Genomic DNA, 25,198 nt, shown 5'->3' with positions numbered 1-25,198 from the left:
TATAACCGTCTTTGTGTTTATTAGCAGAGGTTGTTTTATCAGCAGAGGTTATTTGCTATAACAGTCTTTGTGTTTATTAGCAGAGGTTGTTTTATCAGCAGAGGTTATTTGTTATAACAGTCTGTGTTTATCAGCAGACTTTATCTGAATAGAGGTTGAGTGCATAAATTTGTTTGTAGTCAGAGGTTTGTATCAGAGAGGTTATGACAATGATCGCCCATAAATTTGTTGAAGCCTTTTAAGAAAAGCCTTTTAAGTAACAGCAGATGTTAGCTTTATGATGCTTTTCTATTCATATTCAGCAGTAGAGGTTGTGTTTATCAACAGAGGTTATTTGCTATAACAGTCTTTGTGTTTATCAGCAGATGTTGTTTGGAACAACAGACTTTGCTTTAACAGATTTTTCTGTTTGACAGAGCTTTTGATTTGTCAGACTTTATCTAACTAGAGGTTGAGTGTATAAATTTACAGAATATAATTCAAGTTTTAATGTATCATGAAGAGCCAATTAAAATATATGGAGAATGTACAACAAAGGTTTAAGTTAATATAAATAACAAGATAAGCATACATGATTATAATTTAAATATTCGTATGTCGTAAGTTTTCAAAATATAGAAGTCTGATACATCACCATCCCATAATTTATCTCAAATGAGATAATACCAACAACCACAAATATCTGTAGACTTTCTTTAAAGCTTGGCCTTTTCTTCAGAGTAGACAAATTTGCATCTCATATTTCTGTAGATACCATTGGGCTTCGTGAACTTCTTGGTGAATTCACAAGCCGCGTATCTAAATCCCTTGCCATGCTTCTCCCGTCGAAAATCAATTACAGTGTCAACTCCATTCAGATTTTCAACTGTCATCTTCAATGTTCTATGAATCCTTGATAAAGAAGCTACTTTCACATTCAGACGCTTAAAAATAACTATAAAATACCAATAATTAATAAGAAATACATAGTGTATTTAAGTAAAGTAACAAAAAAAAACAGCTTAATTGTAACAAACATTTAACATCCAAAGAACGAGGAATAATATATTAACAGAATAAACTTACAAAATGTTTGCTGCAGTACCATACGAATTGTAAGGGGCATCCATCAGGATCAACTTCATAATATGAGACAGCGGCATCAAAATCTGCGTCGTCGATATCATCGGATGATTCATTCGATACAACATAATCATTATCAGAATCTGTGTCATTGGATTCTTCAACATCCGACTGCTAATGCAGATCCTCGGTAATTTGAAGAACTTCCAAATTGGGTGAGGAAGTATCGTCTATCGGACTGTTATTGGATTTTGGTGCAACAATCTCACATCCATTCAAATCAAAGGCAGTAAGCAGAAAGATGTAATCCGCTACGTATCTTAAAACAAGTACAATTCCTATTTGCATACCCATGTAGTGTACAACCTTTTCCTATCCATCGGTTATAAAGTAACAATTCCGAAGAGGATCATGTTGAAGTAGTACATCAAAAGAGTCCCACTGGTTCACATAGATCTTAAATGTCTCTTTAAGTTTACCAACTCCAATACTGACGTTGACTAACTCTTTAGGTATTAGCTGAACAAAAACATATAAAATTATGAAATCAACAAAGGTACAATAAAATTAACAACTATATCACTAATTACTATAGTAACATTTAACTATTGGATTAAAATACCAAAACTTACCAACACGTCTGTACAAACATCAGTAAAACTGTGGGAGAACGAATCCATACATCCAAACTTCCTCTCAAACGATAGTGATGTGAACATAGAAATCATTGGGAGTTTTGTTGGATAATGATGAACTTTTTCAAAAGGTGTCAGCAGGATATGTATATGGTGCGTTTTTTTTAAATACCAACAGACATCCTTCTTTCAATGAAAGGTCAGAGACAACTGAGGACCATCATTCTTTTAGAGCAAAAGTTCCATTGTGTTTAGAGAATCGATAATCCCATCTCATACCGTTTACACACTCTATAACGCCAATGTTACCAGGAACTTCTTTGAGTAAATGATTGTTTGCAAAGTTTTGTGGTATTATCTGTTGAGTTCAAGTATTTAAGTATTGACAAGTGTTATATGTGAATTAATTGTTAACAATAAAACTGTAGAAAATAGTTTTAATGTAATAATCTTACCAAGATTTTGGAATTAAGAGAATCCAAATATTTATAAAAAGACATCTTCCAAGATATTATGTTTCTGGTTAAAAATCAAAGAAAAAAAAGAGACAATATATTTTATCAGATACTTCATTATTTATAAAGATTGTGATAACAAATGTGAACCAACAATGTTTAACATATCTATGTCATTCAGATAACGCATTTAATATTTATCGATTTATCTTGAGTATAACAATAAATAAAGATTCCTCTAAAAACTGTAGAATCGAGTACCACTGTCAATAACTTTTTTTTTTTGCAAGTCTATAAATAAAAGATTTGTCATTTAATCATATTCTTTAATATCAAGTAAGAAAAACAACAAAATATACCTTATCGATTGCTTTCAAGAATCCAAATGTAACACCATATCGAACAAAACTTCAAATCAGAAACATTATAAAAAATAAAAAAGCTTGTAAAATTAAATTGATATATCACCTAAAACATGCAATACATTGAGAACAGTCTTCATAATAGTTGTTAATCATGTGCATATGAAACTAATGTATATACAAATTTTAATAAATATTATTATACCTTGATCGAAGTTGTTGATGATGTCAAAAGTAAGAAAAATTCAAGTGGAGTGATTCAATATTGAAATGGACATCGATGATTAAAACTTGAAGCACTTTTTATGAGATCAGACAAACAATTTTGTAAAGGGGATTTGGAGAGTCGTTAAAAAGGTAAAGTATGTTTCTAGCTGGCTCTATGTAAAAAGGTAAACCGCCATTGGAATAATAAATTACATTTTACCGCCATCGAGATAAGGAACTTACATTTTACCCCCTAATAATATAGCTTTCTTTTTCAAATAATTCAAATCATTTTTAAATAATTCAAACCATTTTCAAAATACTTTGAAAGTCTTTTTCTTGAGTACTCAACAATCTTCTTCATTCAGATATTTGAAATTATGGCTACAGATAATAGAATTTCAAGTAAGTATGAACTGTTCTTTCAACCAAGTCAAAGTCAAGTCTATGCTGAAGCAAGGAAAAAAAGGAAGCGTGTTCTGCAACAAAAGCGAAACAAGAGTGGTTTTCATCGTACATCGACATCCGATTCTGTTAATAGGATTCCATTATTAAACACTCCAAGTGGTATGTCTTGTAGGTTTGTAAACAAAATTTTACAAGAAATATATATTTATATGTTATCTTTTGGGAATCCTTACACATGTTTCGTATTTTACAAGTTTCAACAACCAATGTTGAGAGAAGGAATGTGTATCATTTTCCTGCTTATGCTACTCCAAATATTAGCAGTAATTTGTTTCACTCATCTTCTGAAGTAAAAGGTATACTTACTGCAGATATTTTTTGGTAATTTCAAAAAAAATTCACAATATGTTCAAAATTCTTTCTTTGAGTGGTCAACTATCTTCTTCATTCAAGTATTTTAAATTATGGATACAGATAAGACAATTTCAAGTAAGTATGAAGTTGACCTTCAAGCAAGTCAACGTCAAAGCTGTGCTGAAGAAAGAGAAAAAAGGAAGTATGTTCTTCAACAGAAGAGAAACAACAGAGGGTTGTCATCCGGCATCAACATCTGATTCTGTTGAAAGGATTCCATTTTCAAATACTTCAAGTGGTATGTGTTATAGTTTTACAAACAAAATTTAAAAGAAATATGTATGTATATGTTATGTTTTTGGAATCCTTACATATGTTCTATTTTACAAGTTTCAACCACCAATGTTGAGAGAAGGAATGTGTATCATCTTCCTGTTTATGCTACTCCAAATATTAGTAGTAATTTGTTTCACTCATCTACACAAGTAAAAGGTATACTTACTGCAGATATTTTTTGGTAATTTCAAATAATTTTCATAATACTTTCAAAGTTCTTTTCTCGAGTTGTCAACAATCTTTTTCATTCAAGTATTTTAAAATATGGATACAGATAACACAATTTCAAGTAAGTATGAAGTTGACCTTCAAGCAATTCAACGTCAAATGTGTGTTGAAGAAAGAGAAAAAAGGAAGTATGTTCTTTAACAAAAGAGAAACAACAGAGGGTTGTCATCCGGCATTAACATCTGATTCTGTTGAAAGGATTCCATTTTCAAATACTTCAAGTGGTATGTATTATAGTTTTGCAACAGAGGTTGTCATCCTGCATCAACATCTGATTATGTTTTTGGAATCCTTACATATGTTCTATTTTACAAGGTTCAACCAACAATGTCGAAAGAAGGAATGTCCATCACACTCCTTTTGGAAGTACTAAGCAAATATCCAATTTTGTTGAGATGACTCTATTATCAGATATTACAAATTGTATGTTTTAAATTTTACGAAACAAAAGATTTGTTTAATCTTAGGTTTTATGAATTGTTATATATATCTTATTTTACAAGCTTCAATATAGGTGGAATATCTAAAATTGAATTACAAATGAGTGATGACATGTTACCAGATTCTGTGGTTAAGAAGATTCATGGAATTTCTAAAGGTATAAGATACGAATGTAAATTCCTGTTAAGTTTTCAATATGTAGAAAACTTATGTTGACTTATAAATTTACTAAGTCTGTAGATTATATTGATCATGGAGATGCCATCTTTGTGTGTTCTAAATGTGATGCAATGTTATGGGAAGATGAAATGCTTAGGGAAATAAAAAACGTAAGAAAACATCCTATTCTCTTTATTGTTCAAATGGAGATGTTGAGCTACCACGACCGCCTACACCTCCTCCATTACTACGTCATTTATATAAAAGTCATACCTCACAGTCTCGCAATTTCATGGATAATATTCGAGCATATAACATGATGTTTTCCTTCACATCTCTTGGTGGGAAGGTTGACAAAAGTTATCAGAGAGGTAAAGGTCCTTATGTATTTAGACTACAAGGTCAGAATTATCATCGAATGGGTAGTCTACTTCCGGACGATGGGGAAGAACCTAAATTCTCCCAGCTTTACATATATGATTCACAAAACGAAGTTGTAAATCGTCAAAAAGTAGTAAAGTAATTTCTTTATGATAATTGTGGCATTTAAGAATATATATTTTTCTTTTCAGTATATTTACATTCATTATCATTTGAAATGAATGTAAATTTTAACATTTTATATTTATGGTAGTTCTCAGATAGAATGCAAAACTACAAGAAACAACCAGCTTGATAGTACAACCATAGAGGGTCTTAAAGATATGTTGGATTCTTGCAATCCTCTTGTCCAGTCCTTCAGAATGGTAAGAGATTGTTTTCAAGAAAATGAGTTTCAAGATGTAAGCTTGAAGCTTATTGGAACAAGAGATAAGGATGGAAGAGTTCACAATTTGCCAACAGCATCAGAAATTGCTGCGTTAATACATGGTGATTTTGATGGAGCATTTGATAAATGGGACATTGTTGTTAGAAAGAAGTCTGGTGGTCTTCAAAGAATTAATGAGCTTCATCCCTCTTACCTTGCTTTGCAATATCCACTTATTTTCCCATATGCGGAAGATGGTTATAGAGTTGGTATTAAACATAGAGGGGTTGCGATTGATGATGAGGTACTTAGAACCAATCTTACAATTAGAGAATTCTTTTGTTACAAAATTCAAATAGACAGAATCAGTTTTCATTGTTAGTTAATGCGAAAAAATTATTTCAGCAGTTTTTGGTTGATGGATACACGATGATAGAATCTTCCAGGTTGAATTATATAAGGACACAACAACCTAAACTTAGAGTGCAAAATCTTAAGAACTTGAATGCTACTATTGAAAGTGGAGAGAATAATGCCTCAAGTTGTGGTAAACCTATACTTTTACCTTCATCATTTACTTGTGGTTCTAGATATATGATGCAAAAGTACTTGGATGCTATGGCAATTTGCAAGTCTGTTGGATATCCCGATTTATTCATAACGGTGACTTGTAATCCAAACGGGCCTGAGATTTACAGGTGTTTGCACGATAAAGCTCTTAATGCTGAAGACAGACCGGATATTATCTCTAGATTATTCAAGTGTAAATTGGATCATCTTATAAAAGATTTCAAGAAACATAAATTCTTTGGTGATATACAAGAAGGTACCCTTTAGTTATATTTTTTACTTTGAACATCTAATTATATTTATTTAACAGCCCACTGTTCAAAAATTTCAGTTATGTATACAGTGGAATTTCAGAAGCGTGGTCTCCCACATGCTCACATATGTTTGTTCTTGGGTGCTGAAAGCAAATTTCCAAATGCATCTGACATTGATCGTGTTATTACTGTTGAGATACCAGATAAAGAAAGAGATCCTGAATTATATGAGCTTGTCAAGCAATTTATGATTCATGGACCATGTGGTACAGACAACCCACTTTGTCCATGTATGGTTCAGCAAAAATGTTCTAAAAAGTTTCCCAAAAAATATGTAGATGAGACTTGTGTTGATTCTGAAGGATATCCTGTCTATCGTCGCCGTCAAACAAGTAATACAGTAGTAAAGAATGGTGTGACACTTGATAATAGATTTGTAGTTCCTTACAATGCTCTCCTGCTCAGAAAGTATCAGTGCCGCGTTAGCGTTGAATGGTGCAACCAGTCAGGTTCTATCAAATATTTGTTTAAATATATTAATAAGGGGTCTGATAGAGTCACTGCTTCTGTTTTTCAAGCCAATAGCACCAAGAATAATACGGAACAGAATGTAGCTGTAGATGAGATAAAAGCATACCTTGATTGTAGATATATCTCTGCTTGTGAAGATGCTTGGAGAATATTCATGTATGATATACATTATAGATATCCAGCTGTTGAAGTATTACCTTTTCATTGTGAAGATGGTCAGAGTATTATGTATAACGATCATGATAATTTGTGTGATATTGTTATTGATCCAACTGTGAAAATGACAATGTTTACAGAGTGGATGAATTGTAATAAAGTCGATGAATTTTCCAGGACATTGAGGTATGTTCAGTTTTCGGGATATTATGTATGGAATGCTAAAAATCGCAAATGGAATCGAAGAAAGCATCCGTATGGATCAATTGGGAGGATACATTATGTCCCACCATCACTTGGTGATTGTTATTACCTAAGGATTTTACTGAATCATATTAAGGGACCAACCTGTTTTGAAGATATAAAAACAGTTGATGGGCAGGTTTTTCAAACATTTAAAGATGCATGTTTTGCACGGGGGCTCTTGGATGATGATAAAAAATATGTTAATGCTGTCAAAGAAGCTAGCACATGGTTAACCGGAGATTTCTTGAGGACCTTTTTTGTAATGTTGTTGCTGTCAAATTCGATATCTCGTCCTGGTGTTTTTTGGTCGGAAACGAAGTCCCTGTTATGTGAAGACATTCTGTATCAGCAACGAAAGATAACTGGTATTGCGGGTAATGTTATTATTTTATTAAAGTTATATATAATTACATTAAAATTATGCAATAGCTCTGTTATTGGGAACAAACTAATACTTTTTTCAACATTTGTTTTAGATTTGGATCTTCAACAAGAAGAATTTGAAAATATCTGTCTATCTGAAATTGAAAAGTTGCTACTTACCAATGGAAGTACAGTGAGAAATTTTGATGATATGCCAAGTGTTCCGGACAATTATGTTTCATCGTTGAACAATCGATTGATAATGAAAGAATTATCGTATGACAGACTAGCTCTTCAAAGGGAACATGATCGTTATGTAAAGTGTTTAACTGCCGAACAGGAAAGGATATATAAAATTGTTATGGAAGCGATTGAAAAAGGTGATGGAGGTGTGTTTTTTGTATATGGTTATGGTGGAACTGGAAAGACGTTTCTTTGGAAGACATTCTCAGCTGCATTACAATCAAAAGGTGAAGTTGTATTGAATGTTGCATCCAGTGGAATTGCTTCACTTTTGCTGGATGGTGGTAGAACTGCTCATTCAAGGTTTGTAATTCCAATCAACATTAATGAGAATTCAATATGTTCGATAGAGCCTAATACTGAGTTAGGTGATTTAATTAAAAGAGCAACATTGATTATGTGGGATGAATCACCTATGACTCACAAGCATTGTTTCGAGGCTCTTGATAGAACAATGAGAGAAATATCACGTTCCAGTCAACCGAACATGCAATCGAAGCCGTTTGGGGGAAAGGTCATTCTATTTGGTGGTGATTTTAGACAAATTCTTCCGGTCATCCCTAAAGGTACCAGAACAATGATAGTCAATGCTTCTTTGAGTTCTTCTTATATATGGCGGCACTGTCAAGTACTAAAGCTAACTAAGAATATGAGATTAAGAGTTGGTTGTCAGGAAGCAGATTTGAAAGAAATAAAGGAATTTGGAGAATGGATTTTAAAGCTTGGTGATGGTCTGCTTGGTGAAGAAAATGATGGTGAGATTGATATTGAAATACCAGATGATTTACTTCTTCATGACCAAGTCAATTCTATTTATTCTCTCATTTCATTTATATATCCGGACATGAATAAGTTTTTGTGGGATTTAACGTATTTCCAACAAAGAGCGATTCTTGCTCCAACTAATGAAGTAGTGGATTCAATAAATAAAGAGTTGTTAGAGAGTCTGCCCGGTGAAGAAAAGGTTTATTTTAGTTCAGATAGTTTATGCCAATCGGAGGAAGAATCAGAGCTTAATATGGCATTGTTTCCTCCTGATGTGTTAAGCAATCTTCGTTTATCTGGTTTACCTAACCATAAATTAGTACTGAAACTTGGTGCTCTGGTGATGTTACTCAGAAACATTGATCAGGCAAATGGATTGTGTAATGGTACACGTTTACAAATCATGAAGCTTAGAAAAGTTGTGATTGAAGCAAAAATTATCACAGGGACTAATATAGGTCATCATACTTTGATTTCAAGACTGAAGATGACACCTTCAGATAAAAGAATACCAGTGAAGATTTCTCGAAGACAATTCCCACTTTCACTGTGTTTTGCTATGACAATAAATAAAAGTCAAGGACAATCATTGGAGCGTGTTGGTTTATATCTTCCACGTCCAGTGTTTAGTCATGGGCAGCTCTATGTTGCTGTATCTAGAGTAAAAAGTAGGAAGGGGTTGAAAATTTTGATTTGTGATAAAGAGAAACGAGTCTGTACAACCACTACTAATGTGGTTTACAAAGAAGTTTTACAAAATATATGATGATACTAAACATCTGTCAACCTGGTAATGTCTGTTGGGTATAATGGAGGAACTGTTGTTAGGAAATGTTTGTTGGAAAGCAATACAACTTTTTGAAAGTATCTGATACTTGCTCTGCATTAAGCTTATCCTGAGAACACATGTTGTTAATAACATTATTCTCTTAATATCTGTTTACTAACCTTTGTAATTTCTGTTGACTGACCTTTTTAACATGGGTCGACTAACATCTGATAGTTACTATCTATCCATCTGGCAAGGTTTGTTGGAGATAATCGATGACAGTTCTTAGTAAAGTCTGTTGGAAAGCAACAGAAGTTTTTAACAGTTAATAGACAACAATTGTTTCCTATCAACATAATGGAATTGTTGTTGAATAAACCTATTGATCATTAATTTATATCAATTTTGTAAGTCTGCAATATTTTTTTTTACTATCTGTCAATATATATTATGCATGGTTTTCTAAGAAACAACAGTGGTTTGCTATCAACATAATAGAATTGCTGTTGAATAAACCTATTGACCATTAGGGTATATCAATTTTATAAGTCTGCACTAATTATTTTTTTACTATCTGTCAATATATGTTATGCACAGTTTTCTACAGAAGGTCAGGTCAGAAGTGGATTCCCTTTCTGGGATACGATACTAGGTTATGAGGAACGACCCGTGTTTGCACACGGGTCTTACCGCTAGTACTATATAATAAAAGAAACCATTTTGGGAACACTTGTCATCATATTAGGCCATGTTTTATAGATAAGTATTATTTTAATTTAATATTTTCTAATTAATTATTTTATAGATAATCCTCCTACTAAATATTATTTAGTTCACTTTCTTATAGATAATTATTATTTAGTTTAATCTCTTTCTCATTTATAATATTATTTATTTAACTAATAGAGTAAATTACGACTCTAACCCCTGTGGTTATATCACTTTTACTCTTTTAGCACAAAAATAATTTTTAACATCTGAGCCTCTAACGTCTTTTTTTCTTTTGGGCCCTAACGTCTTTTTTCTAACCCTTTTGGCCCCTAACATTTAATGGATGGGGTTAGTGTTAGTGGCCAAAAGGGTTAGAAAAAAAAGACATTGGGGGCTCAGATGTTAAAAAATTATTTTTTGGGCTAAAAGGGTAAAAGTGATATAACCACAGGGGCCAAAATCATAATTTACTCTAACTAATATTATTTATCATTTATACATTTACGGAGTTTTAAATAATGGGTTAAATTTATTGAGACTTCGTTAACAAATTTTGCTACAACAAAATAATTTATTTATATCAATCTAAATTTTTATCTATACTATACTATATAATAAAACATTAATGTGTGACACATGTCGTTCATTGTAGGTATTTATTTTATGATTTTCTCGCATCACTTCCAAACTTATCTTATATTAATTAAATAAATAAATAAATAATGAGCTAATATTAAATTTTATGCTAATTTAAATTTCGAATACCATTCTTCTATTTTATAATAAAAATATTATCTGAAATTGTAAATGGTTAATTTAAAACATTTTAAATAAAACAAATTATTTATCACGAAAACCAAACTTTGTATTAATATATTAAATATTTTTATTTTCACTATACAAAATTACATTTACTAACTTTTTTATTATTTGGTATATAAAATTACATTTATTTAATTCGTGTTATAAATGAGATTTTTTAAAGATGTATTATTTTATTATTTGGTAAACAATATTACATTTATTCAACCCGTGTAATACATGTGGTTTTAAAGATATAACTTTTTTTATTTGGTATATAAAATTTTACTAATTCAACCCGTACAATATGGTTCTTATATATATAACTTTTTATTATTTAGTATATAAATTTATTTACTCAACCCGTGTAATACACGAGGTTATAACCTAGTTTGACTATATAATGAACCACTAGATTAGTTTTTAGACACTTATTTTAAAAAAAATAATTATAAAAAGAAATACGAGACAACATGACTTGTAATATAGTTTAGAAAGAAAAATTCTCAACCAACGCACTGTGTTCTCTTCCTCGATGGTTACAAACACATCTACTTCTTTCATTCAAAAATGGCCAAAGGCAAAAATAAACATTTGTCATGTATACAACTATCGCTTCGACTATTCTACCTTAGGAGACAGACACGTTTGATCTCTTTTTTTTCTTTCTTTTATTCAAAGACCAATGCTTCTTATGCATAGACCGATATGGTTTAACCTGTTTTTTGTTTTGTTTTGTTTTGTTTTTTTTTTTTTTTTTTTTTTTTTTTTTTTTTTTTTAAAAAGCACTCCTCCTAAGGAAGATTTCGCTCATTATTCTATAAAGATGTATTGTTTTATAAAAACCATTTGTAGACAAACCTTTGTGTTTACATGATTATACAAAGATGTATTGTTTTATAAAAACCATTTGTAGACAAACCTTTGTGTTTACATGATTATACACTTAAAAGATACTTTCATATACATTCCTTGTCATGGAGTATGTAGTTGATTTGTTGCTACTTGAACCAGTCGTTGAGTCGCGAGTCTTTGTCCACAAGTCACAAGTGATACGGTCGCTTCATTGTTCGATTGTGAAGGCGACCATGATCTTCTTAATATAATGCAATAAAAAATGTGTTAAAACAATTGTTAATATTATCAAGTTTAAAATCCAAATATTACGTACATGGAAGAATAAAGATTTAACACCCCATACCCACAAATACAAATCCCACAAAACTGACTTTACCCTTTTGTACTCTCATCAAATATACAACTTTAGCCTATTCAATTTTCATAAATGTATGTAAACCTTTATGATTCTTGCAAAGAAAACCAACAAGATTTACAGTAGTGAATTTATATCTTCAAGATTTGAAGCACAAGTGGTATCTGAGGCTGCATCATCAATGGTTGTACTGAATTGTTCTCCATTCGTAAAACTAAAACTGTCATCGTCACCATTAAAAGAAAGGGCCGGTGATGCATCGGGTGTGACTGCAACAGATGATGGTGTAGTCTCGGGTTCTTCATCGCTTTGCTGAAGGTGAAAATACATAATGCTAGCTGTCAGCACAAGCATCATTTTCGGGTGCACCTGTCAAAAAACAGTTACATAAGCAGTTGGAAGTTTGAAAAAAAAAAGTTGTCATCATATATGAGAGCTTCAGTATAATGAATGTTTTGATTTGGGTTATGTTAACGGGTCAAATGGTTAAGCTAAAAGATTCAACTAATAAGGAAACGGGTCAAGCATGTTGAAAATCATCGAGGGGGTATTTAGATGCATAAAGCTTTATAAATCCCTATATCAGAAGTTTAGATTAGGGGCAATTTCGTATATACCCCTACAAACTTGCAAAATATCATATATACCCTTGCAAAATTATAAATATCATCTATACTCTTACAAAATAGTTGAAATATCATATATAGCCAATTCATTAAAAACAATTTAATAAATGACAATTTTACCCTTATTTTTTTTTCTAATTCTTTCAAATTTTATATATGACCTTTAACTTCAAACATTGTATTTACTCATTTCTAGCTTAATTTATTTAGCTTAAATATTATATATGGAGAATACTATTAATTATGAAAAAAATGGGTAAAAATAAATTAAGCGTAAAATGTGTCATATAAAAAATAAAAATATGAAGTTAAAATATGAGCATATATGAAAACTTAAGGTTAAAAAAATAAGGGTAAAATTATTATTTATTAGATTGTTTTTAATTCGTTGGGTATATTTGATATTTAACTATTTATAAGGGCATATGTATGATATTTTTAGTTTTGGTTGGGTATATATGAAATTAATCCTTTAGATTATTACGTAATAATAGGATTATTGAGGCAATTATAATTATAGTATATAATAATAATTTACATAAAGGTTGCGATATACCTCCATGATGTCTTCTGGCAACAAGAAGATTGAACAACCAAGCTTTCGGGCAACACTAATGATGTAGGTTGCATTCAACTTCTTCTCTTCATCTATCACCACAATTAACGAACAATCTTTAATATAATTAAGATGGTGGTTGAAGAACCCGGTGGTTGAAGAACCCAATATTGACTAGAGGAATCAGAATAGTCAGGCCGGCCGATTGACTAACAAGTCATTAATGGGTCATTTTTAGTATTGGTCAAAATGGGGCGGGTTGGGTTGACCCGCAAACACTTCACCCACTCATAATATTTCATATACATAATTGATGTATAGATGTGATAGTCAACCCATTTGACCCATTCCCCTTTTAGCTATTTCTTGTTTACCCGTTACCCAACCCGTTTGACATCCCCATTTTGTCAGGTGTATACAGTATGCGCAATGAACATAAATAAATTCAATTCCGAACCTTAATTATGTAACAATAACTTTTTTAGAGAGACATAACAAGGGTATTTAAGGGAAACACTTATTTAGATACTCTAGAGTCCTAGATTCTCCTAAAGTCTAACGTACTTAACAAGGGTAAAAAGGTAAAAAATCATACCGGTTATTCCCTTGGTTACAAGGTTCCAATTAACAACCCTGGGCTCCACTGCGGTGAGAAGCTCAAGGAAGAAAATCCCATTAGAAAGGGTTTTATCCTGCATAAACCGTTTAACAAAAACAACAAAAAAGGCAATCAATTAACAACCAGTGACAAAGAAAGATTAATAAACGAGTAACCGAAACTTGTTCTAATATTTAACCTTGTAGCTCTCCATTTCTGAAGTTCTGCCTGAGCTTTTTACTTTTCGATTCGCCCACTTCAAAATATAATCATCAGTTATCTCATGGTTGCGAGATTTCAAGTGCTTTAAAAGTTGAAGCATATTAAACCTCATCAACTGCCACAGGTAAGCTGAAATGCAAGAAATATAACTTTACAAGTTGAGTTTTTAACTTGTTTAACTGAACTTTTTTTATGTGACTCGTTTGAGATAAAACACAACCAGATTGATCCATTCGCTATTAGTAAATGAGTCAAAACTGCCACATCTACTTTCGTGCAATGTAACGAGCCCATTACCTAGTATGAGCTTCTTGTTTCCTTGTACGATATCATTACCCTGTATGTTCACGAGAGAGAATCTTAAACGTTTTCCAATTCTAACAGCTTGATTACAATTTTCGACTTTTCTAAATGGCATCTTGATAGGTGGTTTAGTTGTTTGCTTCCAGTTAACCGACCCCGGAGAAACTTTATCTAGAATTTCTAGAAGAATCCAGCTGCATGAACAAACAAAAGATTCACAATCATTTGTTTCTGCATTTCAATATACAACAAAAATGTAACACAATGTTGTAAACTACTCTCCTTGATCCACAAAACAAGTGCCCTCCAAATATCGCGAGAAGTTGGTCAATTTTTTATAAAAGCATGTAGTATTATTATCACACAGGCAGCTAAAAGAGAATATTTATTATTTAGAGTTTTAGACACTAGAAGTAATCATATGATATACCCTAAGATGTGCGTCTAAAGTGACTATTGAGTGGTCTGAAATAAAAAGTGATTATGATCAAAAAGTGCTATGAGTGGGATTTTGCTGGTACGTTTGTTTATTTGTTTGTTTTGATCAAAATAATCAGATTTGGTGAAGGTAAGGAAGCAAGCGCAAGAAAATTATTATCGAGATAATGTTATATCGTTACACTAGGTTAAAAACTCGTGTATTACATGGGTTGAATAAATGTTTTTTTTTTTTTTTTTTCATATTTTGTAGTATAGACATGTTAAGATCATAATATGCATGTTTGTATAGAAAATTCAATAAATCTAGGAGCCAAATTTAAAAAATTTATATTGTTAAAACACTTATACATATTTAATAGTTCAAAATAACTACATTATATAAGTATATAAGATTTGTAAACTAATAATTCACATGAATAATATTTAAAGTTACAAATCAAATCTTAAAGTATTACAATCTTTAAAAAGTAATTTTACCACTGTAAAAACTTATAAAATAAATACCTAGGATCCTTTCCCTCCAAAAATGAGACCTAAGAAGATATCCAAGTGGCACCTAATAATTGGTAGAGATTTTACTTTATAAGAATAGATATCTAACTACCCACAACTTAATCACCTACTAATGTGATGCTTAAGGGTGTAAACAAGCTAAGCCGAGCTCGCTCAACTTAAGAGAGCTCGAGCTCAGATCGTATAGAGCTCAAAATCGGCTCATGAGTAGGTTTTCACATTTGAGTTCGTTTGTTATTAACTGATTATCATATTTATACATAATCAAATATATATAAAATAATAACGTTTATATAGCATAATATAAATAATTTAATTGTTATTATCATAATTTTATATAGAATAATTCTTATTGTGTTATTATATATTTCATATATAAGTAAAAAAATAATATAAACATTCGGCTTGTTTAGGCTCGTGAGCCTGGTCAAAAGCTCGATATATGAAGATTGGGCTCAAGCTCATTTATTGCATGAGCCCCAATGTAAGCTCGAACTCCAGCTCGAGCTCATTTGCTCGACTTGATTCGAGCTTATCTCAAGTAGCTTACAAGCGGCTCGGCTAATTTACACCCTAGTGATGCTTTTTGTATCGAGTGTATTAACAACAATATTTCTTTTTGTCTATTACATGGTAATGATACTTTTGTACACACTCCAACCACTAGGATTACAAGGGTAAATAATGGTTTATTATCACAATTACTCTATTGGTTACATTGTTATGTTCAAGAAAAAGAAATTGACAAACATAGACCAAAAGGTTAGGGCTAACAACCATGGTATGTTTTCTATTAGTTAATTAAAACTTTAGTTAACAATAACCATGAGTTGGTTGAAAAATAATCTTCTCTAATAACCATAAATCAGTTGTGATCCATAGCCCTAAGGGTTATGTTTATCAAATCCCTTAACAGAGTTGTAACATTTGAAATCTAAAACATGTGAAGATAAAGGCAAATAACTAGTGTGTGTGTATGTGTATAAAAACGTATACATACCCATTTCTAACATCTTCAAAGACATTATCAATATGTGAAGTAATTCCAAGACTATTAATCCAGAGTCTGAAACATCTCTCTTCCCTTGACACTTCTTCATCATCATCTTGTATCATCATCTCAGCATAAGAAACTTTACTGCTATCATTAGATAGCCCATTCCTACACTTATAACATATTTATAAGTTCCAGAATGAAAAAATAGAAAGAATTTTCTAGATAAATTGTCAATGAACAACTTCATTTGTCCTACAATAGATTTATATATAATTTCATGTGAGTTATTTAAAGATGACTTTGTGCTCAATTTGGGTCATTTTGTATGCAAAAAGCCAACTATCACAAATGATAACTTTTATACAAGAGTTAATTATGTTTTCCGTCCCCGTGGTTTGCTGAAAATAACTATTATAGTCCACCAGTTTAAAAATTGCCAAAACAGTACCAGTACTTTCACTTTTGTAAACCGTTAACCCCATCCATTTATTCTGTTAGTTTTATGTGAAATGGCCATAGTGCCCCTGTTATTAAAAGCTTATTCAAACATAACCACTAACCACAACGTACTTTTTCCCACGACCAATGAAAGAAGTGAACAATGTAGCACGAGGGAAAAATATGAGAAGACAGTTAATTATCATTGGTGGTTACGCGTGAATATTATTCTTTTAAAAACAAAAATAAAAAGGTAGTTGTTAGCAAAAATCTTATGTTAACTAGTAACGGATTTCAAAAAATGGAAAAGAGAAGAGGTTAAGGGTCAACCCGTCCCGACCATTTTGACCCTTTGAAACATTTACACGGGTTGACTATTTCTAAACTTGCTTGACCCATCCATTTTGCTACATATAGCATATCTTAATGAATGAAAACAAATAGCCGTCCCAAACCTTTCATGAAACAATTGCGCAACAAATGCTAGATTCAAATTTGTTGAGCCGTCAACGATATCTTCTGGAGTCAAATATCGATTGCATTTCATTTTTTCAGCATGCTCAAGTACCAATGTGGCCCGTTCAACAGGGTCCTTGGTATCCAGTGTAACTGGGTTGCAGTGTTCTGGTGAAAGAGTATTAAGCAGATACGCATACGCTTCTCCATCCTACAAATGTATTAAATGCACTGTTAAGAGGATAATTAAATTAATTACCAACTATAGTCAAAACTCTAAAGAATACAACGAGAGGCTAGATAACTTCAGCTCGTTCGTAACCATATAGTAGTTTCGTAATGCAAGTCCACTATTATATAGTGTTTTAAACGAGTAAACTTAACCAAACAAATAGGTCAATCTCTAGCTACGGTCAAGGTCAAGCTCAAGCTCAGCTCACTGACGTCAGGCTAACTTCAAGCTCAACTTGATAGCTCAAAAAGCCTTTAGAATGGAGGCTCAAGTTCTGCTCACATAATAATGTATTCATAATATGTGACCATGGACACTAATACCATCATCACAAAATAAGGACACTACATAATGAGACCTTGATAAGACGATCTCCAATGCATCCATTGGAGGATGCCCTTACAAACCCTTGAAGATCCTTACCACTGAAGTGCATCTATCCTAACATGCCCTTAGGTTAGATGCCCTTGCACAAGGGCACGGGTTTGCCTCGGTTCACGCGATGAGAGATGGGCCCAAAGTAAAAAAAAAGAAATGTTTTATTTAAATATTGTGTGTAATGGATAGGTGATGAGGTGAAAATTAAGAAGGGTAAGGATATTTGTAGGGTTGGAGATGAGATCGATGTTTTTAAGGATTTGTAAGGATATTATGTGGTAGATGATGTGGCAGCTAAGGGCACGTTTAGCATTGGAGATAGTCTAAACTATACATATACGTCAAAATAGTGGTTACCTGTAAATCAGTTGAGAAATTTGTTACGGTTTTCTCGTAACCTGCTTTCTTAAGATGAAAGTTCATCCATTTCAGCAGGACTTTCTCAGGAGATGATGCTACGAGCTCCTCCACATCCTAGAAAAAAAGGTACATATGATTAAACTTTAAATCACATGTTAAATATAAAAAGCTAAGAACGAGAAACATAAGTTAAGAATTACATCATCCTCATCCACCAATTCAAGAAGCTGAGGTGTCTTTCTAAGGCTAAGATCTGCCAGAAGTTGGATCTAGAGGGCCCACCATCACAACAGAAAGTTATAAACATCAGAAATGAAAAACTTAATTAGATCATGCGGATGTTTGTGTTTTGTGTGTGGGACTATGTGTTGTGATTGATTAGTAACAACAAAAGAAAATAATTTGGCTTCAAAGGCAATCAGAATGTTGTTTTTTAATCGATTGTGTCATTCGTTTGCTATTGTTTAACGAAAGACTTCTTCGTCTGACCTCAGTCAAACAAATATCACACTGTCAATCGAATGACTCATTCGATCGACCTGATCATCGTTTAAACAAACTTACAAAGTACAAACACATATTCAGTATAGACTCGATCTAGCCTATTCGTACAGTAGTAACAGACATACAAATATGCATTAACATTTTCTTTTTTTCTCATGGTTGGTTAAGTTATAAGTAAACAAGTACTTTTCTTTATATGATAGGATATACAGAACAACAACGAACCCACCTTTATGATTTGAGATATTAGTCCAAGTACCAAATGAGGCTGCAAATTTGAGGAAGTTAAGTGAGACTACATAAACTAAAAGCCCCAACTAAGGGGGTGTTTGGATGCGCCTTAAAGTGATTATTTAGTTTCAGTGTTTGTTAAAAACTTGATCTGCTTTTAATTTTCTGATAATTAAAGGTCAAAATAATCAGATTTAAAGAATTAAAGTAGCCAAAATGGGTGAGTCATGTAACTGGTCTCGTACTTGTAAAAATGGGTCTGCTAACACTTTTTGTCGATTTCTTTTAAAGTATAATTAGAATTGTTGTATAAACTGATTAAAAACAAACTTATTGCAATAATAACCTAAATCTTTGAAAAAAAACTATTTAGGAGGTTTTTTTGCATTATTATCAGACTTTAAACTTATACCTTAAGAGTAAAGTACACGCATATCCCTGTGGTTGACCAAAATTTTGGATTTAGTCCCTAGCTTTTCAAAAGTACACAGATCGATGGTCCCTATGGTTTGCACTTTGTAACGTATTTAGTCCCTAACTTTTGCCAAAAGTACATGGATGATCCTTGTGGTTTGCACTTGGTAACACATTTAGTCCCTAACTTGGACCTGCTAAAACCTTTAAATTTGTTAGTTGGTGACAAAATGCGTTATAAAGTGCAAACCACAGGGACCATCCATGTACTTTTGAAAAGCTTAGGACCAAATCCAAAATTTTGGTTAACCAGAGGGACCATCCGTGTACTTTACTCTATACCTTATTGTACTCATTTGACCCCTTCCCCTTTTAGCAACAAATTCTATTTGACCCCATTTAAGATAAAACACGACCCAAATGGCCAAATCAACGCGTTTATAAACAAATGGGTCGAAATTTCCACCTATGGTAACGATAAATACCACATCCAAACACCCTCTAATATAATAAGAAAAGAAGCCAAATAGCTTACTTTTGCTTCAGCCAGATCTTGGCTGCCAACATTGACTACCGTGCAACCGATAGCCTTGGCGGAATTAAGGCAAAGTGTATGATTTTCATTTCTTTCCCAAAGATTCAGTTCTTTTTTCTTGTTAATAGCACGATCGTCTATTGTATTGGGCACCGCGACATTAATAAGTTTACTGCATAAAAAACCATAATAAGATATAACAGTTATAATTATGATATATAAAAACTACCAAAAACCAGTTAGTACAACAGCAGACCCTGATTAAATACCATAGAAGAACTCCGTCTTTAACAAGCTCATACAATGCGTTGGTGGATGCATCAATAGGAAGAAACTGCTTCATAAACGGATCATCTTTTAGATAGCTATTAATATGAGCAACGTAAACTTCTTTCTCGGATTCTTGCACAGTGTGCAATGTTGAGGATGCTTTAAGAAAAGAAGATACGTTCTTCGAGTTTCCTATTTTTTTAGTAGCTTCTGTTTGCAAATTTATGTAAGCCTGCCCATATTATTTAGTTAGTTAAAAGTTAACACAGAAAAATAACCAAATATTAACTTATTTGCAAAAATTACCCTAAGAAACCCCTCAAAATCAAGTTTGCTTCCTTCATCTGTACCGGGTTGACATAATATCTCCCGTATTTCGTCCTCCTTGAATATCACATTGAAGGGCTTCAAATTCGAAAGCAATGGTGGCAAGTCACCAACAGTAACTTGACCTTTATCCTTCTTTATGCGTAGAAACTATACATCAAGCAAACCAAACATCATGACTTTAATGTTCTGCACTGTATCCGTGTGTTAAAAAAAATTGTCGTTGTTAATAGCAAATAGCGGATGATAGCGACAGGAAACCTATACGCTGCATAGCGATAGCGATGAAATAGAGGGTGCTATTTTATGTTTAGCAGTACTCTAGAAGAAAATTTAGAAATATTTTTATATGTATATAATATCCAAATACGGTGTTTCTATACGTATATTTAACAAAAAAAAAAAAAAAAACCAAAATCCAACTATTGTATACATATATTTTATCGCTATTTATATTAAAACCAAAAAGAAAACTAAAAAAAACCTGGAATCCCACTATTTACTCGCCATGGAGGTGCCAAAATCAGATAGCGATGAATGAGCGCTTCGCTATTAACAACTATGTTTAAATATATATCATTATGTCTAAAAATACAAAATTTTAGAAATAAACGAGTTGGCTCGAGCTCAACATTTCAGCTCGTTAAGATAACCGAGTCAAGCCCAAGCCCAGCCTAGCTCGGCTCGTTTACAACCCTAGGGGTAAATAGGTAATTACCCTGGATTTGAGGCTGCGAAGTTGAGCTTGTGAGAATTGGTTCTGAAGCGCTTGATCCGAAACACGCACTACCACAGAACTAGACATCTCCACTTCTTCCCAAAGTTCACAAAAGTTTGCAAACCCAGGAAAGAATTTATTCAATCACACCACAAAACAATCGAATCTACAACAACCGCGATCTACAAAACAAAACATATCAATCAGCATTCCCAATCATCAAATAACACAAACTAACATTATGTTTACGAATATCAGATTGCTATTCATTATTCAATGTTTTGGAATCATGTAAAAAGCTCATTAAATCAATTGAGACATTTGATCAAACACGTTATCAGCAGAATCATACATTAAAATTAATTGAGACATTTCATCAAACAGATTATCTGCAGAATCAAACATCTAAATTAATTGAGGCATTTCATCAAACTCATAACCCGCAGAATCATACATTTAAATTAATTGAGACATTTGATCAAACACATAACCCGCAGAAGAATCAGACATGTAAATTAATTGAGACATTTCATGGAACAAATAACCTGCAGAATTAGACATTTAAATTCATTGAGGCATTTGATTACCTGCAGGATCAGAAATATGTAAATGGAAGGCAATCTCGATTGATTGTTTTTTTTTAACAAAATTTGGTCCAAAAATGTCCAATTTTGATGATTCAGATGAAATTATGGCTAAGGGGGAAATGGGTAAAATTGAAATCTCAAATGCCCTCTAATTTTCATCATTGTTTTCTTTTTTTGATTTGAAGAAACTTTGTGTTGATTCTCCTATAACCACGGAAGCATTGGAGATTTTGACACCTGTCGGGTTCGTTTCTGGATGGAGTGTAGACCCACGTCAACAACTTGTTGCCTCCATGTCATCTTTTATTTTTATTTAAACCAACCGGGTAGCCCTTGTCACCTCACCCTCAATATAGTTCATAGCGCCCCCTTTCTCATTTTCTAAGCGCCAACGGAGAGGGGTGCTATAGCTTGTTTCGTTGCACGGCTAGTTTTTGTGGGCCTCTCGTAATTATACAATTTTTCAACGGTAATATTTCAAAAAAAAAATAATAATAATAATAATAACTTTTAACACTATATATAACACACATTTTTTTTTTACCTAAATCACACTACTCTATACAATCTTTTCTCTTCTATTTTTATACAAAATCACACCATTCTATTTTTATATAATCTCAAACCACTCATTTCTCACACCATGTTTCTCAACAGCAGCCCTTTTAGAAACTCATAAGGAAAAAATCCGAGCAAAATGCACGTAAATTTTTTAGTAGGTTTTTATTTTTATTTTTTAAGTTGGTTGGTATTTTATTTAATTAAGCATGTAGTATTTTTAAGTAGTTTTTTAGTTTTTCTTTTTAAATAGGTTGTAATATTTTATTAGTTTTACTAGTCTATAAACCCGTGTATTACACGGATTAAATATAAAGAAAACTTAGATTGAATAATGTTTTAATTTATAGATGTTACAAGCCCGTGTTTTACACACGTAAAATAAAAAAAAATGTAAATCATACTTCTATATGATCCTGATCACAGTTAAAAAATGTAATATTAGTATAATCTAATTATTGCGTTTTTTCGATTAGTATTAATATAAAGACGGTTTAATAAAAAAGATCTAATTATTGTATTTTTTTTATTTTACGATAATAATTAATAAAATACATTGTATTTATCTATAAAATTAATTAAATAGTGCATCCTAAAATGGTTATTAACATAACTAAATTAAATCTATTATATTAGTAAGGATAAGGAATAAAAAAATATTTTTAAATATAATGTAAGTCTAAATTGTAAGATTGAATGAGAGAATGACACGTGACAATAATTGGAATCTTATATTAAAAGTTAAATAAGATTTGATATTTATTAAAAGTTAAATTAGAGTCACGTCTGACATTCAGGGGACTTTTTTTATTAGTAGATTTGTTACTTTATCATCTTTATCAATAATTTATATTTTAAATCATTTGCTTTTAGAAATATATGTGGTTAATCTTAATGAGATTTTATATTATCAAATAAAGTAAATATAACAATGCATAAATAATTAAATCGAAAATATTAATAATAATAAAAAATAATATTAGTTTTTGTAGAGATAATAATAAACTAATGATTAAAAGTCTTGATTTTAAAGGATATTTGTCACACCCCCAAAATTACCACATAGGGAGTGTCCCTGTTAGGCGTGTGACATACCAATAACGAGCCACCAATTACATTGAACCCATACAAGTTATAAATAAAATCCCCATTATTAATAAAAACATCTTCAATAAGTTTAAACGAAAACCAATAAGTTCAGCGGAAGCAAATAGTAAACGAAGTTAAACTGTTTCAAAATCAAAGTATAGTATCAAGAAATCAGTCACATAAATCCTTCCTGTCGACCCATGACCACTTCGGCTACTCCAGACAGCAAGTTCCCAAATCCAAGATATCTAACGACCTGCGAGCATGCAACAAGTGTATCAGACAACGCTGGTGAGTTCATAATTTTACAAAAACGTTGGTTACCAAATGTTTAGTTAAGTTCAATGATTGTATTTCTGAAAACAATGTTGATAATACCCCGATACAAGACGGCTTCTGATTATTTTGCCCTTTCTCCAATGCTCCTATCAAAGCATTGGTCATGACTAGGTCATTAGTTCAACACCCGTCCTCCCAGGTACGGGGTGAGGTTGCCAAACCTAAGTAGCGCTACTAACTAATACCATGTTACCTTCCTGGTAACCAAACAACACGGAGGGACTTTAAAGGTGATAGGAAGAGTATATTATCCAACATTCCCGTTTTAACCCAAAAGACTTATCCCTCCACGGGACACCCATTGACTGTCCCAACCACCGGGACGCATGCTCAAAAGTAATGAACTCACCTTAAACTGCTCGGTATGTTATGTCACGTTATTCACGATTGGTCAACAACTCCTATCCTGGTTACCAATACTAATCAGTTTCATGAATGTTTATATCCATACTCATTATTCACTCTACACTATTTATATGCTAGCAAAGCACATAACATGGTACTGTTCTCGGCATTTACTTAGTCACCCATTTGTTCACACACATCACATTCCATATTAAACACATAATCTCATAACAATCCTTATCATTATTTCACACACATGTGTTCAACACACAACTTCACAATTTAAATGTAACACATAGCTCAATTGGACATACCATTAGTTATATTATATGTTAGCACTAGCGATTGAATCACCTAGACAATTTGCAACATCAACATCACTTAATCACTGATACGTTAGCCCTGCCTCTGTTCGATCCAATCAGGCCCAGCAACAATTTATATAAAACCACCGATATTACTATCCCCTTAGTCTAATCGGTTCCCCAACCCATTGCACACCCACGTGACCCAATGCTAGCTTGAGGTGTGCCGCCCACTAGACAACCAACCAAATGTTTCCAACAACCTACTTCTCATAAATCACTTACTCATCATTAACAACATTCCATTAGGCCATTTACTTGTAATTCTATTGGACCTTAAAATGGTCCATTGAAATTGCACACTCCAAACATAAATTATATATATGGGTATCACAAGTCATGCCTAATCCCTACGTGTTAATCATGCACATGGATTATTATTCAACAATTGAGGTTGTTTCCAAATAGGTTCATTGGTAAGGTCAATCAATCAAATCACCATCCACATATTTATCATCATAACATTACTTAATTAAGTCATCATCTCATCCTCATTGAAAAGAACAACCACATGGTTTGGTAAGGCTCACATGGCCGCCATGCTATAATCTGATTATGTATTTTTGTGCAGTCATGTGATCTAATCCTATTGGTCTAATCTATTAATCGTGCAACCAATTCACTATGTCAATAAATAATCCATATAATATCAAGTCTTGGAATTCATCACAGTTTATACATAATACACGAATTCACATAACATACCAAATTAATATATTCACTTTTGCATACAACATCATAGAAGCATACTAGCACACTTAATTAATCGAAAACTCACC

The 25,198-nt window shown here is 32.3% G+C and overlaps 2 protein-coding genes across 2 annotated transcripts; one reads left to right on the top strand and one right to left on the bottom strand.

Moving 5' to 3' along the window:
• Nucleotides 1-3,624: 3,624 nt before the first annotated feature.
• LOC110876763 lies at nucleotides 3,625-9,289 on the top strand. Its single transcript, XM_035976105.1, has 11 exons — nucleotides 3,625-3,781; nucleotides 3,874-3,968; nucleotides 4,094-4,271; nucleotides 4,363-4,470; nucleotides 4,562-4,645; nucleotides 4,729-4,817; nucleotides 4,928-5,166; nucleotides 5,282-5,699; nucleotides 5,801-6,221; nucleotides 6,276-7,526; nucleotides 7,629-9,289. The coding sequence occupies exons 1-11, from the start codon at nucleotides 3,625-3,627 to the stop codon at nucleotides 9,287-9,289; spliced, it is 4,701 nt and encodes a 1,566-aa protein (XP_035831998.1).
• A 2,633-nt stretch (nucleotides 9,290-11,922) lies between these two features.
• LOC110879595 (fimbrin-4) lies at nucleotides 11,923-21,973 on the bottom strand. Its single transcript, XM_022128077.2, has 15 exons — nucleotides 21,724-21,973; nucleotides 21,137-21,318; nucleotides 20,398-20,568; nucleotides 20,091-20,323; nucleotides 19,822-19,993; nucleotides 18,871-18,909; nucleotides 18,338-18,406; nucleotides 18,135-18,251; nucleotides 17,167-17,378; nucleotides 16,277-16,438; nucleotides 14,317-14,516; nucleotides 13,997-14,148; nucleotides 13,795-13,891; nucleotides 13,200-13,291; nucleotides 11,923-12,386 (listed from the first exon to the last, which is right to left on the bottom strand). Exons 2-15 carry the CDS (start codon nucleotides 21,221-21,223, stop codon nucleotides 12,135-12,137), a joined length of 2,055 nt encoding a protein of 684 aa, XP_021983769.1. The 5' UTR covers nucleotides 21,224-21,318; nucleotides 21,724-21,973; the 3' UTR covers nucleotides 11,923-12,134.
• Between the last annotated feature and the right edge of the window lie 3,225 nt (nucleotides 21,974-25,198).

Source organism: Helianthus annuus, chromosome 8, assembly GCF_002127325.2.
Source record: "Helianthus annuus cultivar XRQ/B chromosome 8, HanXRQr2.0-SUNRISE, whole genome shotgun sequence".
NCBI classification, from domain to species: Eukaryota; Viridiplantae; Streptophyta; class Magnoliopsida; order Asterales; family Asteraceae; genus Helianthus; species Helianthus annuus.
The sequence above is the reverse complement of the archived record's forward strand: the minus strand, read 5'-3'. Positions and strand labels throughout refer to the sequence as shown.

Excerpts from the sequence above, each read along its gene's own strand:
- LOC110876763 (XM_035976105.1), top strand. The coding sequence starts at position 3,625 with ATGAAGTTGACCTTCAAGCAAGTCAACGTCAAAGCTGTGCTGAAGAAA. Across the intron at positions 4,272-4,362 it reads ATTTTCAAATACTTCAAGTG|GTTCAACCAACAATGTCGAA; the intron begins GTATGTATTATA and ends CTATTTTACAAG. Across the intron at positions 7,527-7,628 it reads AAAGATAACTGGTATTGCGG|ATTTGGATCTTCAACAAGAA; the intron begins GTAATGTTATTA and ends CATTTGTTTTAG.
- LOC110879595 (XM_022128077.2), bottom strand. The coding sequence starts at position 21,223 with ATGTCTAGTTCTGTGGTAGTGCGTGTTTCGGATCAAGCGCTTCAGAAC. Across the intron at positions 20,569-21,136 it reads TTCGCAGCCTCAAATCCAGG|TTTCTACGCATAAAGAAGGA; the intron begins GTAATTACCTAT and ends CTTGATGTATAG. Across the intron at positions 19,994-20,090 it reads AAAGACGGAGTTCTTCTATG|TAAACTTATTAATGTCGCGG; the intron begins GTATTTAATCAG and ends TTTTTTATGCAG.